General features: G+C 37.5%; 1 protein-coding gene across 1 annotated transcript in view; it reads left to right on the forward strand.

Annotated features, from left to right (window-relative positions):
- Nucleotides 1-17,075, forward strand: part of GRIK1 (glutamate ionotropic receptor kainate type subunit 1) — a 160,487-nt gene that overhangs the window by 29,815 nt on the left and 113,597 nt on the right. Inside the window, exon 4 of the mRNA XM_027774499.1 lies at nt 15,004-15,057. Coding sequence (XP_027630300.1) covers nt 15,004-15,057 — 54 coding nt within the window. The remainder of the gene's footprint in view (nt 1-15,003; nt 15,058-17,075) is intronic.

The following is a 17,075-nucleotide window of genomic DNA, read 5'->3' on the forward strand; positions in this document are numbered from 1 at the left end:
AAGTCATTCTTTTTTGCCCCCCCCCCCCAAAAAAAAAAAAAAAAAAAAAAAAAAAACTTTGTTAAATCCTGAAATACCAAATCATTGAGAAATTACTATCATTTGAGTCTACAGTTTTACTTCCTGAAAACAAATTGGGCTTTTTGGAGAACCGTATAGTCACCTTTAATATCTTAGCATTTCTTATATACATTGAATTGTATATATTTGTAGGATAAAATATAGTTTTTCCTTGTTGTTGTTGTTGTTTCACCATGGGGCAGCATGACTTGTTGGAGAGAGACAGAGAAGGGAAATGTGAGAAATTACTTCCTGGGGGAATGACCATGCCACAGTCGCTGCTCCTCCATTATATTCTCAGGATTTTAGGTATGCATGCACACATGCTCCACATGATTTTCAAGCCACTCGGTCTATGATTCAAACCATAGTTGGTCATGCAGGAATCCAGCACCTTAACCACCACGCCACCTGGAGCCCCAAAATATGGATTTTTCAAGGCACATACGCAGTATGTTATAAACAAATCAAAGCTATTACCATGTTTATCATCTTCAGCAAAGAACAGCACATTACGTTGTGCACCTTTGATTTTCATTCTACCATTTTTCACATATATGTGTGAACTTGCACCCACTAAGCCAGATATTCAAGTCCATACACACATTGCACATATACACCCATACACATATATGAAAAACTAGTAGAAACACACACACATATACATTGATCGGCAATGCTCCTTTTCTCTTTTCTTTGTTTTACTATTGTGATATACTGTTCCAAAGTTATTTGCCTTGTTTTTTTTTGTTTTTTTTTGTTTTTTTTTTTTCCCTGAGCCACTCCCTCATCTATCCCTCATCCTCCATTCAGTCTCTGGGTTCTAGTTTCCCTCCTTACTTCTATGACCCCTAGTTAAAGTTACTTTTAATGTAGGTATGAGTAAGCAAGTCACCGTCTCTAGCACAGTGACCTGAATCTTGATGATTCTCGGATGGAGAGTGAGGGCACTGGGTGGTTCCATCCAGCTGGCCTGAGCCAATTTCCTAAGATGGAGAGTGGCCAGTGGTTGAGCCACTTCTGACTCAGGAAACCCACTCCTCATTTATATGAGCTAGTCAGAACAAGATTTTTTTTCCCCCCACAACACTTGTGGCAACAATTATTAAGCTATAATTGAGTCATTAGTCTCCATAAACATTTAGTATCCAAATATTTTGTAGAATTATATTGAATTTTATCTTATCACCATTTGCATCTTCTTGCTTTTTAACTTTTTTCTTTTTTCAATTAATATTAAAAAAGCAATTTTTAAATGCCGGCTTCCCTTTTCTAGGAAGTGCAACAGAAATACTGATTAATCAAATCATGTTGCACGTTGATTCTTTTCCCACATATGTTGTGCTCAGTGGCTATGATGAGGGCAAATACAGATGATTAGGTAGGTTTTATTCTATGCTTGTATAAAACAAAAGCAAACTTTCATCTTCATCTCTCAGGATAGAAAACATCAAGTTAAGCAAAGATATATTATGCTAAAAAGGTATAAACCCACATTTAAAACTTGCACCCACTAAGTCAGATATTCAAATCCATCATCTTTAATTATAAACATGTAAACTAGATCAAATACCTTAGGGACTACTTTTTATTGAACACTTATTATATGCTAGCCACTGTGCTTTTTAAGCTACATGCATTACTCATTTAATTTTTACTTAAAAATTCAGCATTTAAGAAGTTGATAGAGTTCAGAAATTTTATAACTTGACCAAGGTCACACAGCTAGTTAAGTGTCAGGACTGAGTTTTTAAATTTATCTCAAGATTTAAAAGGAAGAGAAAGTATCTATCTGCTGCTGTTATGTTCAAAAAGTTGACTTTTTCTTGTAATAAAGAAATCTGGAATGCATTTTGGTTAAACCTCGCACTTTGTACGCACAGTTGCTTCATTTCATTCTCAAACAGCTAACTCTTTAGCATGATGGAAGTCCTGAAGAATTGCTGCTTATATGAAAAGTCTCAGGACCAAACAGAGAATGTAGTAGGGATACACAAGAGAAACTTATTCTTTCATTCAACATTTGCTAAACATTCATTGAAATACAACAATAGAAGCAACAAAAACTCAAATGCAAGAAAGGGCTTTGGAAATGAAGGTCATGAAAGTTGCGTATCCAATGCTTACACACTGGTTTAAGACCATGGAATTATACTTTATAGCAGTAAGGCTCTATGACTAGGACCTGTGCCTGGCAAATGAGAAATTTCCTTGCAAATTCTGATCTTTTTCCTAATAGAATAAAATAACCACCATTTATAAAATATCTATTGTAAGCCAGACTATACACATATATTATGCATTTGACTAGAACGATTCCTTTTTATCTGCTGAAAATATCCCATATTACAGGTGAGAAAATGAGACTCCAGGTTATCCCCTCGATGACATGGCTAGAAATTCAAACCAAGGTCTAATTTTTGTCATCACCCCAGTTACTCAGATCCTCTAAATGTGCTACTCTGGGCAAATTTATTGGTTCTTCATCAACTCAGTCATGTCATCTATAAATAGGATTACTGGATTTGAATCTTGCTCTCTGCGCTTCCATGCATGAAAGTGACCAAGAATAAAGAACTTGCACATCACCTCATACTCAATAGGCTCTCAAAGACAAGAAGAATACATGCAACACTTCATTCTCTTTTTAAAGTTCCTAATGTCTTTTGACTTTTTTTGAGCTAGTTAATTGATATGTTTATTTCTGTGGACATATTCTGACAATGTAATACTGGTGAATTTCAATTTATATTAACTGGATGATAATATGTAGTCTATTATATAATTATTTAGGAACTACATTCTCATTTTAATAATATTTCTCTCAAGCTGATGTTAACATCTATTTACATTCTCTGAGTACAGTTAGTTTCAGTTGTAAGGTGTGAATATGTTGTTAAATATATAAGCATTAGTTAACCTCTTATTGATAATGCAAAATTTCCTGAAGGTGTGTGCAATTTGTTCATGTTCTCAGTGTTCAGGACACCATTTGAGGATTTTCAAAAGCCTCCAAAATGTACATTTAGAAAAGGAATTAGGTTTGCCTCAACCTGAATTGGGAAGCAATAAAAAATCATATATATGTCTCAGAAGTACTTTAATGCTTAATTCCAGCTACATTAAAATTTGACTGTAATAGGAGATAAGAAAAATCATCCTTGCTATTGAAGCAGGAGCTCTTTAGAAGAAATCGTGTACAGAATTTGGGGGTGTATATATTGGGACATATCTTAAGCCTGCAGTAGAATCAGTGAACTTCGGCTATTCAGAATTATAGGGCTGTGCATACCTCTGAATGTGCCTTTTTCTTTTTCCTTCTCTCTCTCTTTTTTTTTTTTTTTTTTTTTTTGCCCTAGAAGGCACATGCACTCACTAGAGAGAAACACAGAGAGAAGAAGACAGAGAGAAAGAAGAAGAAATCATCCCCTAGTGGGGCTTACTCATACCTTAATCCCTCTTCTGTTTTCTCACCCTGTCGAGACTGAGCACACACTCATATGCACCCATGTGCTTTCACATCTGCCAGGGCTAGGATTTAAACTGTGTGTTCAGCCATGTGTACTCCAACTCCTTCATACACTAGGCCACAGGCCCAGCCCCCAAATGGGCCCTCTTTGAGCAAAAATGTCGAGAGCATCTACCAGATTCTCTAGCAATACCTGCAGACTAAAGTAGGTTTAAAAAAGAAAGAAAGAAAGAAAAAAAAAAGCCTTTACTAGATTAATCATATCTGCTTTGCAAATTCAAGATTTATAGAAAAGAAAAAAAGAAAAAAAAATCCTTATTCTTTCTATGACTGTTAACTAAATTCTCTGTCAATAAAGATAATTCCAGGAGATTTGAATATCATCATTTATTCAGGATTTTTTTTTCCTATGTGCCAAAGACGGTGCTTAGCTAAAAGAGAAATCCAGTATTATTAAAAAACTTCAGTGTTGGGACCAGCAATTGGCATAATGGCTTTGTCGCTGGACTCCCATGTAGTTGACCGTGGTCTGAGTCCTGGACCAGGTGGCTTAAACTCACACTGGGCACATGTGCATGCATGCCCAAGATCCCAGGGGGAGAATGGAGAAGGGATTGCAGTGTGGCCATCCCCCTTTGGTGGTGATATCTCTCTTTCTGTCTCTCTATCTCTCTCTCTTTCTGATGAGTGCACTGCCCTATAGCAAACAACTCTTAAAAATAATTTAAAAAATAAACTTCACTGTAAAGGACCTGGTGACTTATTTTCCAAATCCATAAAATAATAATAATATAATAGCATATACTTCACATCATTCTGAGAAAAGTTAAATGTGACAATGGATTAAATAAGGCATTAAGGCAAGCACTGATGCATAGAACATTCCATATGCTAGAGATGATCATCATCATTATCAGTGGTGCTGTGTATAGGCAAAAACTACCATAATGAACTAGTGCTTCCCCACCCTAACTCTGAATCACTGCTTCATCTCTCACACTAGGTCACAATAATTATTCCCAGATTTCTTCTCAGTCTGCCATACCAAGTCTTAGTTTATAATGGAGATTATATCCAGTGATATTAAATCTCCATGCCAGACATAATACTGTAACTTGCATCTCCCTTTTTACCCTGTCAACAAGTTTCTCCTCCTCTGACCCCTCTGTTGGGGACCCAGCCTTTGTGTTTTAGTCAGTAGTATATTGAACAGTAGTGCTGGAAGCCACATGACTCACTCCAGGTCTGGATCCCCCGACTGATGCACATGCATGTCTGAGATCCTGATGAGTTGGAGGGCTAGAGGAGAGGAACTGCAGCAAGACAAACCCCTACTGAGGGCACCTCTCTCTCTTTCCTTCTCTCTTACTCTCATTTGCACACACTTGCTCTCTATAATGATTTTAAATTAAAAAAAGATTATCATTCAATTATTTAAGCAAGAAACCTGGAACTCCACTTGACTCTCCCCATCTCTCCCATTTATTACTTTCCAAATGTTGGTGATTCTACCCTCTGAATACATTTCAGAGTCAACCTGCTCTCTCTATTCTAATACAATTGACTTTTCTACCACAAGTTCCCTTCTCCCTCTCCCCATCCAACTTCAGAGTAGTATCAAAAATTGATTCATTCTAAGTAAAATACCTGACTATCTATCCTCACTTGAAATTCCTGAATATTGCCCACTACACTCCAGGCATTGCTTTGAAAATAAAGGACACATTGCGCAGCAGGGTGTGCAGAGCCCTCCACATCATGGTCCTACTTCCATAATAACATTAAGTGTGCAAAAGTATCTAGCATTATGTCTACTATAAAATTTTAGCAAAAAAAATTGTTAGAAATTTTTACAAAACTATACTTTCTAAAGAAAAGGTGAATCCATTAAGGAGATTAAAGCACTTCCCAAAGTCACCAAAGGGATTCAAAATTGCTAGAAAAGATGGATCTATTTAATTCTAACATCTAAAGGAATCACATAAGATTACTGCAGGTCTGAATTCCTACAGGAGGAGAACAAGGAGTGAGGTACCTCATAAGACTAGGTGCATCATTCAAACGAGAACGTTTTACAGCTGTGCCCAGTTCTCTGGACAGAATGCTCCCTCTAAAGTAGAGAGGCAGATTAGTAAGCTCTCTGGGTCTGGTGGGTACATTCTTCTGAAGATAAGCTCCATCTCCTTTGGTCCTAGTTCTTCTACCAGAAACCAAATGCTCTTATCTGGGTTCTCAAAGCCCAGAAGGAGTTGATACAAATTATTGATTTTCTAGTCACCTATGCTTCTAGTGATCAACTAACGAATTAATATAGTGCTAAGAGCCCTGGATTGAAATTAAATCTGAGTTCAGATATCATAACTGTGCTTTGTCTCTCAAATATAAAAAGTAAGGATAATGTTCTCTTTCAAATTATACATAAAGAACTTATTATAACTTGTGTATATGTTATAGTACTCAGGAAACAGTAGATGTGACAATTATTATTGTAGTTTTAAAACATGAGTTTTGTGAGACCAGCAGATGGCACAGTGGTTACGTCACTGGGCTCTCACGTAGTAGATCACAGTTCGAATCTCAGACCCAATTACTTAAAACTCATGCTGGATGTGTGAGCGTGCATGTCCATAATTTTGAGAGGAGAGTGAAGGAGAAGGGATTGAGACATGGCCATTTCCCCAGGGGGTGATTTCTCTCATTTTCTGTCTCTCTGGCGAGTGCACACACCCTATAGCAAAAATAACTCTTTTAAACAAAAATAATAGTGGGACACAGAAATGGTTTATTACCTGTTGATGATAACATGTATAGTATTCTCAGCTCGACTGGTCTGAGATGTATTTCATGTTGGGTAATTTCTCTTTGTAAGTCAAATGAAGTATAGCGATTGAATGTTTACAAAAAGTAATAAGAATAATAAAAATTACACAAAAAAGTATGAGTCTAAAGGAATCACATAAGATTACTGCAGGTCTGAATTCCTACAGGAGGAGAACAAGGAGTGAGGTACCTCATAAGACTAGGTGCATCATTCAAACGAGAACGTTTTACAGCTGTGCCCAGTTCTCTGGACAGAATGCTCCCTCTAAAGTAGAGAGGCAGATTAGTAAGCTCTCTGGGTCTGGTGGGTACATTCTTCTGAAGATAAGCTCCATCTCCTTTGGTCCTAGTTCTTCTACCAGAAACCAAATGCTCTTATCTGGGTTCTCAAAGCCCAGAAGGAGTTGATACAAATTATTGATTTTCTAGTCACCTATGCTTCTAGTGATCAACTAACGAATTAATATAGTGCTAAGAGCCCTGGATTGAAATTAAATCTGAGTTCAGATATCATAACTGTGCTTTGTCTCTCAAATATAAAAAGTAAGGATAATGTTCTCTTTCAAATTATACATAAAGAACTTATTATAACTTGTGTATATGTTATAGTACTCAGGAAACAGTAGATGTGACAATTATTATTGTAGTTTTAAAACATGAGTTTTGTGAGACCAGCAGATGGCACAGTGGTTACGTCACTGGGCTCTCACGTAGTAGATCACAGTTCGAATCTCAGACCCAATTACTTAAAACTCATGCTGGATGTGTGAGCGTGCATGTCCATAATTTTGAGAGGAGAGTGAAGGAGAAGGGATTGAGACATGGCCATTTCCCCAGGGGGTGATTTCTCTCATTTTCTGTCTCTCTGGCGAGTGCACACACCCTATAGCAAAAATAACTCTTTTAAACAAAAATAATAGTGGGACACAGAAATGGTTTATTACCTGTTGATGATAACATGTATAGTATTCTCAGCTCGACTGGTCTGAGATGTATTTCATGTTGGGTAATTTCTCTTTGTAAGTCAAATGAAGTATAGCGATTGAATGTTTACAAAAAGTAATAAGAATAATAAAAATTACACAAAAAAGTATGAGTTTGGCTAATATAAACTGGTCTTCTCAGCCACGGCTACACTTAGGTGTCATTTCAAGAACTTTTAATAAATATCAATGCCTAGCACATATTCCAGACTAAAATAAATAAAATCCACAGCAATGAGGCTCAAGCACTGGTATTCTTTTAGAAGTCACTTAGTAACTTTAACACAATGAGAAACACTGATATAAATAATTATTTTAAGAGCCTGATAGTTTCCATATAAATTAATGAACTAAAGATTTATAAACTGAGGAATAGGCCCAGATCCATGATAACTTGACTCGTCTACAGATCTCAGCTCTCCCAGATAACATTGAAAGGGTACACTCCTGACCCTTCTTCAAATGGCTACCTGCAAGTAAAATTGAGATACAGTTTTTATTACCATCATTATAAAATAAGCTTATTGCAAAATGATTACACTGTATTTAACACATTCTCTGTTAGTTTCCCCCCTTCTAGATTTTGTTCAATAGTTTGCTGTCATAATTTTTCTTCCGTCTTATTCCTTTTTACACATGATCTTTCCACTGACGTTTCCTGTGGCAGTTGCAGCAAGTTTATTTTTTAGGTCATGTAATCCTCCAAAAGCTCCACTTTCTTCTCTCTGCCAGATTGCCTATTTCATTCCACCACAGGAAATCTTTTTTTTTTTTTTTCTCAACAGTCTGTAGTCCTGAAATAGCATGGTCTCGTCTGTTGTGCACCTGGATGATACAATCTGAGTCTTCTAGTAGGATCCTCTTCTGAAGCTAAACCAAACCTCATTGAGTTCCACTTCATTTATTAGTATCCCTTGATATTGGCTCCCCTTCTTCCGACCTACTTCTGGAGGGAGAAGCTTACAAAGGAATTAAGGCATACCTGAATAAATACAGTTATTCTGTCTACCAACTCTTTGTGGAATACCTTTTGCTTTTTTGTTCTGTTTTGTTTACCCTGGAGGCAGGAGGAAAGTAGGCTAGGTTTAAAAATGGCATAGCACTGTCTTCAAAGGAAGGAAAAGCTTCGACTGTCTGTGTGGTTAGTTCTCTTCTGTGTCCATGTATTCTCTCCTTTCTGATCCTCCTGTTTCAGTTTAATTGGACACTAGTTGTTGCATTGGACTCACCCACGTACTTCTGGGTTATTTCCCTGTCTTCAGTTCTTTTATCTAATGTATTACAAAATCTCTTTTTTCATTTACAGTAGCATATTAAAAGGTTCTGGAATTAGGACATGGATATATTCAGGGAACCATTATTCAGCCTATTCCATAATAAAATGGGCATTTTTCTGTGTGTCTGCATTTGCTAGGGTCCAATACTATTTTTTATACATCCTTTTGTTACTTTTGTAGACATAAGTTATCGTCATTCCATGTGGCATGAGCACATGTGTTTGTTTTTTTTTTAAACAATAAAGACTGATCTAAAGGATTACTTATATCTAGTTCATCTACTGATGAACAACATTAGCAATTCTGTGGCCTAAAGATAAAGGTCACCACTGGCAAACAAAAAAGATCTATACCCTGGAGCTCAAACCTTCATCTTAGAATTGCTACTCTGGGACTAGTAGATGGTGGAATGGTTACACTGCTGAACTTCCACATGGTTGACTGTGGTTCAAGTTCCGGACACAGTGACTTGAAACTCATGCTGGGCACGTGTGTGTGTGTGTGTGTGCCCAAATCCCAAGAGGAGGATGGAGTAGAAGAGATTGTGGTGTGGCCATCCCCCCCCCCCGGGTGTGATTTCTTGAATGGTTACACTGCTGAACTTCCACATGGTTGACTGTGGTTCAAGTTCCGGACACAGTGACTTGAAACTCATGCTGGGCACGTGTGTGTGTGTGTGTGTGCCCAAATCCCAAGAGGAGGATGGAGTAGAAGGGATTGTGGTGTGGCCATCCCCCCCCCCAGGGTGTGATTTCTTGCTTTCTGTCTCTCTCTCTTTCTGTGTCTCTGGTGAGTGCATGTGCCTTATAACAAAAATATGTCTAGAAATTAATCAAATAAAAAATTGCTGCTCTGAGATTTGATACCATTAAACTGGTTTCTGAAGATTCTTATGCTGAAGAAACATATTTCTAACTTGAAGCAAAACCATTATTTTAGTCACATTGCATGTCACATATTTGGAAGTTATTCACTTGAAATTATTGACTAGAAACCATGTCTGATGGTTTAGAATTTATCCTGATATTGAGAAGGCTATAAAAGGAACAATAAACTTCAGGTTAGTCAATATAAACTTCCAAGACACCTATTTTTCAATGGAAGGAAGCAGTAATAAAACCCATATAAATATTACAAGAACACCTCAGAATTGTTAGGAGCCAGGTTTCATTTTAAGTTTCTGCTACCACAATAGCAGCAGAATGCCTATTATTTGTGACATATGGATTGCTGATAGAGATGGATGCTGAGAATTTATGGAAGAGAATTCTTTTGTTGCTGTCTCTATAGCATTGCATTGCCTTCTGAGAGGCGGTCAGATTGAAATATGGCACATTCTTAAGATATCCATATACAGACAACATTGTTGAAAGACTGACTCAAAGACTTCCCAGGTATCTTAGTAAGATGGCCCTGTCACAAAACACAGGCAATTAATAGCATAAAGTATACCATGGATATCTTCACCTAAACTTGAATAAAAACAAAGTAAACTAAAATATGGTCTTTGCTCTGCTGGGGCTACACTTTATAACCTCCCTCATCAAGATTCAAGAGACCATCTTTGCTAGAAGCAGCTCTAAACCAAGGAGGATCAATACTACTGGGAACAAGTTTATGAAGGTTCTGTCAGAAAAACTCCAGAGCGCACTGGACCAATGTGAGACCACCATTGTTAATGGTCAATGACTGTCCCGTAGTATACTGAGAATAGTGGAATTGTTACAGTTGTCCTTTCAAGAGCCAACTGGCATTGAGCATTTATTCTGCCTTCTGATAATCCATGTTAACTACAAATAAAATAAAGTCATAATTATTTTATAGCCACTGGGGGAAAAAAAAGAGAATAACCATGTGGCATTTTCATGCTCAGTAGCTTAACACAGAGAAAAACAGTTTAAATATTTTGGTATCTAGACAAAATGGAGTATCATCAGTATGTGGGATTTTTAGTTTTTTGGTATTAACTTCTTGAGTTATCATTGATTCTTCAGTAATATAGATTATGTATTAATAGATGTAGTTATGAATAATGATCATAGGATTTGGTGGGAATAAAAAAAAAAACAAACTTTTTTTTGGAAATCTTCTTTATAATGAACCCAACCCAGCTTCATCAGATCTGAAGAGTTCACCTTTTCTTTATGTAAAATAAATTATTTAACTTGTCCCAATCATGATTACTTATTTATTTATAATATCATTATTTATAAAGACTCAGAGCAGCCTAAAAAATTACATTTGAAACAAAGTGATAAATATTTTGAAAAGGGGAAAAAAGTTGACACAATGGAAAAAATTAGTTCAGAAAATCATGTAACTAGATAATATTTGTACACATATAATATATACCCTGCTAATGACTAGCTGCTAAGGAAAGAGCCCCAAATTGACCCTAAACTTCCTCATAATCAAATGCAAGTGATAAACAAGTTCACGTACATGACTTGTGATGTTCTTGAAACAGAAAAATGTGTTTATTTAGAAGAACAGCTGGTTCTGGCACTGATAACCATGCTACTCACATGTCTGGAGGAGTGAGATCCCTGGAGGATAACAGATATCAGCATCTTTCCAACTTTATTGGCCAGAACCATCACATGACCTCGTCTAATCACAAAGGATCAAGAAATGCAGTCTGACATGTGCCCTTCAAGTTGGAAAACGGTCATACAGTATTAATGAGGCCCACACTAAGGATCGCTCAAAATCACGAGGAGTAGTAGATGCTTGACACTGTCTCTGTTTAAGATACATGAGGTTATTAAAAGGTCTGCATTTTTACTTATTCAATCTAAGCCAATGATATTTCAAAGGTTATTTTGAAATGAAAGTTAGAATAATTCTATTATTAAACATACATTATTAGAACATACTAGTGAATTCAAGTAAGGGGCATGTGCTATCAGTATTGTTCATAGCCACATTTATAACATATTCATGTGTATAACATGATGTGTTTTATGCCATTAAAAATGCTTCAAGTATAGCCAAACTAGCTCACAGCATACGTGCCAACCTCAGTTGGCAACCCTTTGCCAAGTCAGCAGACATGTGCAGTTACAAAATTCAAAGTCGTCTTTCTTAGAAAAAAGTTTTCTAAAGACCTATTAGAAAACTCCTTATATCATGATTATACTTTTTATTTTAAAAACTGACATTTATCTTGGTGTGACATTTTCCTAATCCCTTAATGACTTTTACTTGAAATATCAACATGCAGAGAGAAAAATCACTGTGAATGTAACACTTTCATTTATAAATGTGCTACCATTAGACGACAAGGCTGCCAGTCCCAGTCAGGCTCCAGACCATCTTAAGACCAAGTGTTTTAAAAGCACTGCCTTTGGTGTTATTAGTTTGGTTGATCTTCTCTAAAATTGTATTCACCTGGGTCCTAAAGTATCCAGAAAGTTGTCAGGTCAGTGATCAATGACTATATTTGTTTCTTAATATTTGTTTCTAGTAAATTCAAGGGAAGAACTAGGAGTTACTGACCTAAGTAAGTAACTAGGAAAGGAAACAGAAAATTTTCCAGTACAACAAATAAAGTGTGTTCCTGGATGACACAAGGGTTCTTTTCAAGATAGAAGTAGGCTATTTAGATGTTTATATATTGAATTTTCATATCTCATTTTTAAGACTGAATCAGAGGCATAATGAATATTTGCCTCCATACACTATTTTAAAAATAATAAAAATAGTGAGCTAAATGGTTATTTTAAAAAATGTTTTGCCCTTAACAGGGAATCAAAAGCATCCACAACAAAGTATAAAAAGGAAATTTCACCCTAGTGAAAACTTGTAAACTCAGGTGCCTTTGGGTTTCATTTACCATTTCAAAAACAGTATTTTAAACCTCAATGACCGGCTCTATATCTTAACATAAAACTCACCCAATTCCCTTTCAAGAGGGAGTCCTGGCTGTGATTACATTATCTAATGATCAAAGTGAAAAATTGGATTCCGGACTGACCTCAGCAGGCCAGCTCTTTATGCTTGAATGATATAAGAGACCAACTAACAAGACCTCACCATGCATGGCTTTAAATGTTATTGATAGCCCTAAAGCAAGTCTACCCTTTAAAAAATCCTTTTGTGTGACTGGCCTTGTTATCACCATAGGAGTGACTTACATGCTGTTGGCTCATGATTAATATAGAGAGTTTCCTGTCATCTGTCTTACCTTCATGACATTACCATTTCACTAAATATTCCCCTAGTTTCCACTTTAGCAGAAATGGCATTAAAAAGTGTCAGATGGGTGTTCAAGCTATGTTATATGCTGTCACTAAATAACTCTCTTCATTTTTTATTCCTTTTCATGTAAAATCATTCTAGTTTACATATTGTAGGCACCTTCCAGGACCTCTGATAACTTGTGTTGCCTTTCCACAGATCTTCCCAATCCATCTTCCCAATCAAAGTTCTGAAAGTCCTTGTTCTTTAATGCAGATCTGCGTGTTTTCCATTGAGCAGCAATCCTCAGCCACTGATATGAAATACGGAAACCCAGGCTCCACTCTCAGAAACTCTAATTTGGGATGTCTGTGTGATGGAGCCTAAGAATCCTTGATTTTAAAACTTACAAAGGGAGGGGGAACCAGCAGTTAGCATAATGGCTATGTCGCTGGACTCCCATGTAGTCGACCGTGGTTTGCATCTCGGACCCAGTGGCTTAAAACTCACGCCTGGCGCGTGTGCGTGTGTGCCCAAGATCCCGAGAGGAGAATGGAGGAGAAGGGATTGTGGCATGACCATCCCCCCTGGGGGGGTGATTTCTCGCTTTCTGTCTCTATGTCTCTCTCTGTCTGTCTGGCGAGCGCACGTGCCCTTTAGCGAAAACCTCTCAAAAAAAAAAAGAAAAAGAAAAGAAAAACTTACAAAGGGAGGGACCAGGCAGCGGTATAGTGGTAACAAAACTACCCATTTGGGAAAGGTCCTGGGTTCACATTCTGGGACTTTCCTTAGCACGCTAGGTTTATGTGAGCCTGTATGTGATCTGGGTCAACTGAAAATGCGAGTGGACTATGGCATGAAGACCCTGGGAGGGGAATCTCTCTCTGTGTCTTTCTCTCTCTCAGGAGAAATGAATTAATATACTCTTAAACATTTCCAAGGGAATTCCTGCTTACATCCAGAATTGACAGAATTCGTGGAGAAACTCCCTTGCAAATATAATTTCTGAGTCTTCTCCATTCGTTACTGTACAAAGTCCAAATAAATAGCACCCAAGTAGTCTTTTGGTACCCTGCCTTTATTTTAAGAATTTAGTAAGTCATTTGCAACTTTTTCCTTTTATTTGGCATCATTTCCAGGAAATCAAAAATGGGATCACAAGAATAAATCACCTTTACTTATAACCCGTGCACTTTCTATACACGTTTTCTCCTCCTCCCACAAAGTGAAAACAATATGCACATTCACAGAATATCTAGACCTACCCAGATCCCAAGTAAGTAACTGAAAATCAGAGTTAGGAGACCATGGAATTTGCATAAGAACATTCTCCATCCTTTTATCTGTAAACAAATCCTCTTTTCCCAAACTCAATCTATGAGATAGGATGGGAAAGGTGTAGAGAAGGGTTTCAGAAATATTAGTATATTGGGACCAGCAGTTAGTGTAATGGCTATGTCACTGGACTCCCACCTAGTTGACCGCAGTTTGCATCCCAGACCCGGTGGCTTAAAACTCACGCCAGGCGCGTGTGCGTGCGTGCCCAAGATCCATCCCGAGAGGAGAATGGAGGAGAAAGGATTGCGGCATGGCCATCCCCCCCCACCACCCCGCAAGGGGGATTTCTCGCTTTCTGTCTCTCTGTCTCTGTCTATCTTGTGAGCGCATGTGCCCTATAGCAAAAACCTCTCCAAAAAAAAAAAAAGAAAGAAATATTAGTATATAAATATCCAGTTAAACATGTCTGCATTCCAGCATTGCAACTTCACATTTAATGAGTTCTATTCTGAGGTAGACATTATGCTAAGTACTAAGACTTCAGAGGTCAATAAAATACATATCCAAACACAGGATTTTTTTCCCCCAGGCTTTTGCTATAGAACATGTGCACACATTCTCTGGAGAGAGACAGAGATAGACAGTGAAAAGGAAGAGAGAAATCATTCTCCAAGGGGGAGTGCTCACGTCTCAATTCCTTCTCCTCCATTTTCCTCCTGGGATTCTGGACATTCACACATGTGTGCAGTGTGGTTTTCAGAACCCAAACTGTGGCTAGCCATGTGGGAATCTAGTGCCTTAACCACTAACTAAGCTGCTGAGTTTTTATATTTTAAAAGCCCCTTCCTATGAGCAAGATTTTTCAGTCGCCCTAGTAATTACCTATTTCTCACTAAAATTCTGATTTTGATTCTTTTCTCTTATTTCTCTTTTGCAGATTCTGTTCATGGGAATGATGACTGAGTACTATCACTACTTTTTCACAACCCTGGTAAGCTCATTCCAGTAGAAATATATTCTACCAAGGGGAACATCACACAGTCATTTCAAAGTCAGCCTCACCAGAGTCAAAGGCAGGCTATTGTCATGGTGATTTCTTTCACTTTCCTAAGACTCTGAATCCAGTAATGCTGAGCAGCAGGTTTCTTTCTTTCTTTTTTTAAACTGGTATCAATGCATGTGCATCCAGAGGGATTTAAATAAAATTCCAATAAATAGAAACTACCAAAGTGCAAACTACTCATAAAGAAGCATCATCTACAATTTCTCTATACATTAGAAGCTGCATCCAATTGTGTCTTTGCAGTCTTTGATCTGATGTGGCTTTCTTGTCTGTGTCCAGTAGTAGATAGCTGGGTTAGACAGGGTTCTTCTATCAGGTGTTTGGAAAACTGTCAGAAAAAGGATCTTGGGAGATAATCTTCACATTGAATATGTTAACAATTAAGAAAAACCATGACTTTAACCCTTAGAAATCCAAAAGAAAACTTCAGATGCCTTAAATTTTGAGATATTATCAAATCAGAGGAGAATGATTTAGCATTTAACACATCAAAATGATGTGATAGCTTTCATTTAATCAATTTCAGAAATCAATCAGACATATATACACTCTCATCCTGACACACAAACTCCTCACCCTCACCTCACACACTTCATTTTCTTACTTGAGAAAATATAGAATTAACCACTACGTCCTTTTGAAAAGATCTATTTATCCATTTCTTGCATCATTAAGAGAGATAGAGAGAGAGATACAACACCTACCTCCACAGAGTCTTGGCAGTATGACCCACGTCCCCTCCCCCATCAGGCCTGGATTATGTCACATACACACACCTGGGGAACTAAGGTCTCCGGACACACATTTCCCATGGAGGTCAGTCTCCCAGAGCATTGTACTTTACTGCAGCCCCACTGGCTGGCCTCCAAAACCTCCTTTTCTAACCTGTAACCATCAATCAACTAAAATCTACCCAGAGTCAACTGACAAGTTAGACTGGTGAATGGGGAAATCAAAGAATTTGGACAAAGAACCACACTCACACTATTCATAGAGTCCAGGTTGAGCATCTCTAATCCAGTGATCCAAAATCCAAATGCTCCAAAATATTAAACTTTGTAGGACCAACATGACACCACGATTAAAAATTTCTATCTGACCTCATGTGACAGGTTGCACCACAATTAAAACCACAATATGGGGCCAGCAAGTGGCTTGGGGGTTAAGACACTAGACTCCCACATGTCCAATTACAGTTTGAGTCCTGGACCTGGTGGCTTGCTATCTCAGCTTATCTCTCTATCTTATGAGTGCACATGCTCTATAGAAAAATTTTAAAAATATGTAAATAAAATAAATATTTTTTTTTAAATCTACAATATGAAAATATTATAAAAATGTATCCTTTGGCTATGTGTAGAAATGTACATATGAAGCAAAAGTGAAGTTTGTGTTTAGACTTGTGTCCCATTTCCAAGATATCTCATTTCATACACACACACACACACACACACACACACACACGCACACAAATGCTCCAAGATAAAATCTGTAGCCCAAAACATTTTGAGTCCCAAACATTTTGGATAAGGAATACTCAACCTGTGTTACATTTATTCTTGACTCAGGTATCTCTGAACACATGAAGAAGTGCATGAGATAAATGCTTTGGAATAGTTGTGAAAATTATTACTGCTACAGAGCTTGGGTGGGGAGGTAAAGTCAGGGTGAAAAATTCCTTAACTAAATTTCCCTAGTCTTTCTGCCCCTTTTCTTGCATTCAGATTACATTCTTGCAAAAGTTGAGGGAAACCTTGTGAATTGCTAAGTGTTATACTCTGCTCACAAATAGCCCCTTTACTCCATCACCATGAACACCTGGGCATTATTCGAACCCCAAGTGTACACATCCAGAAATGCTGGTTTTGGAGAAATTTGAGAAAGAATCTGAACAGTAGAACCTACGAAGGCTGGTCTTCAGTGAAGACCTTTGAGGATGAACAAGG

This window comes from Tupaia chinensis, unplaced genomic scaffold, assembly GCF_000334495.1.
Source record: "Tupaia chinensis unplaced genomic scaffold, TupChi_1.0 Scaffold000443_1, whole genome shotgun sequence".
NCBI classification, from domain to species: domain Eukaryota; kingdom Metazoa; phylum Chordata; class Mammalia; order Scandentia; family Tupaiidae; genus Tupaia; species Tupaia belangeri.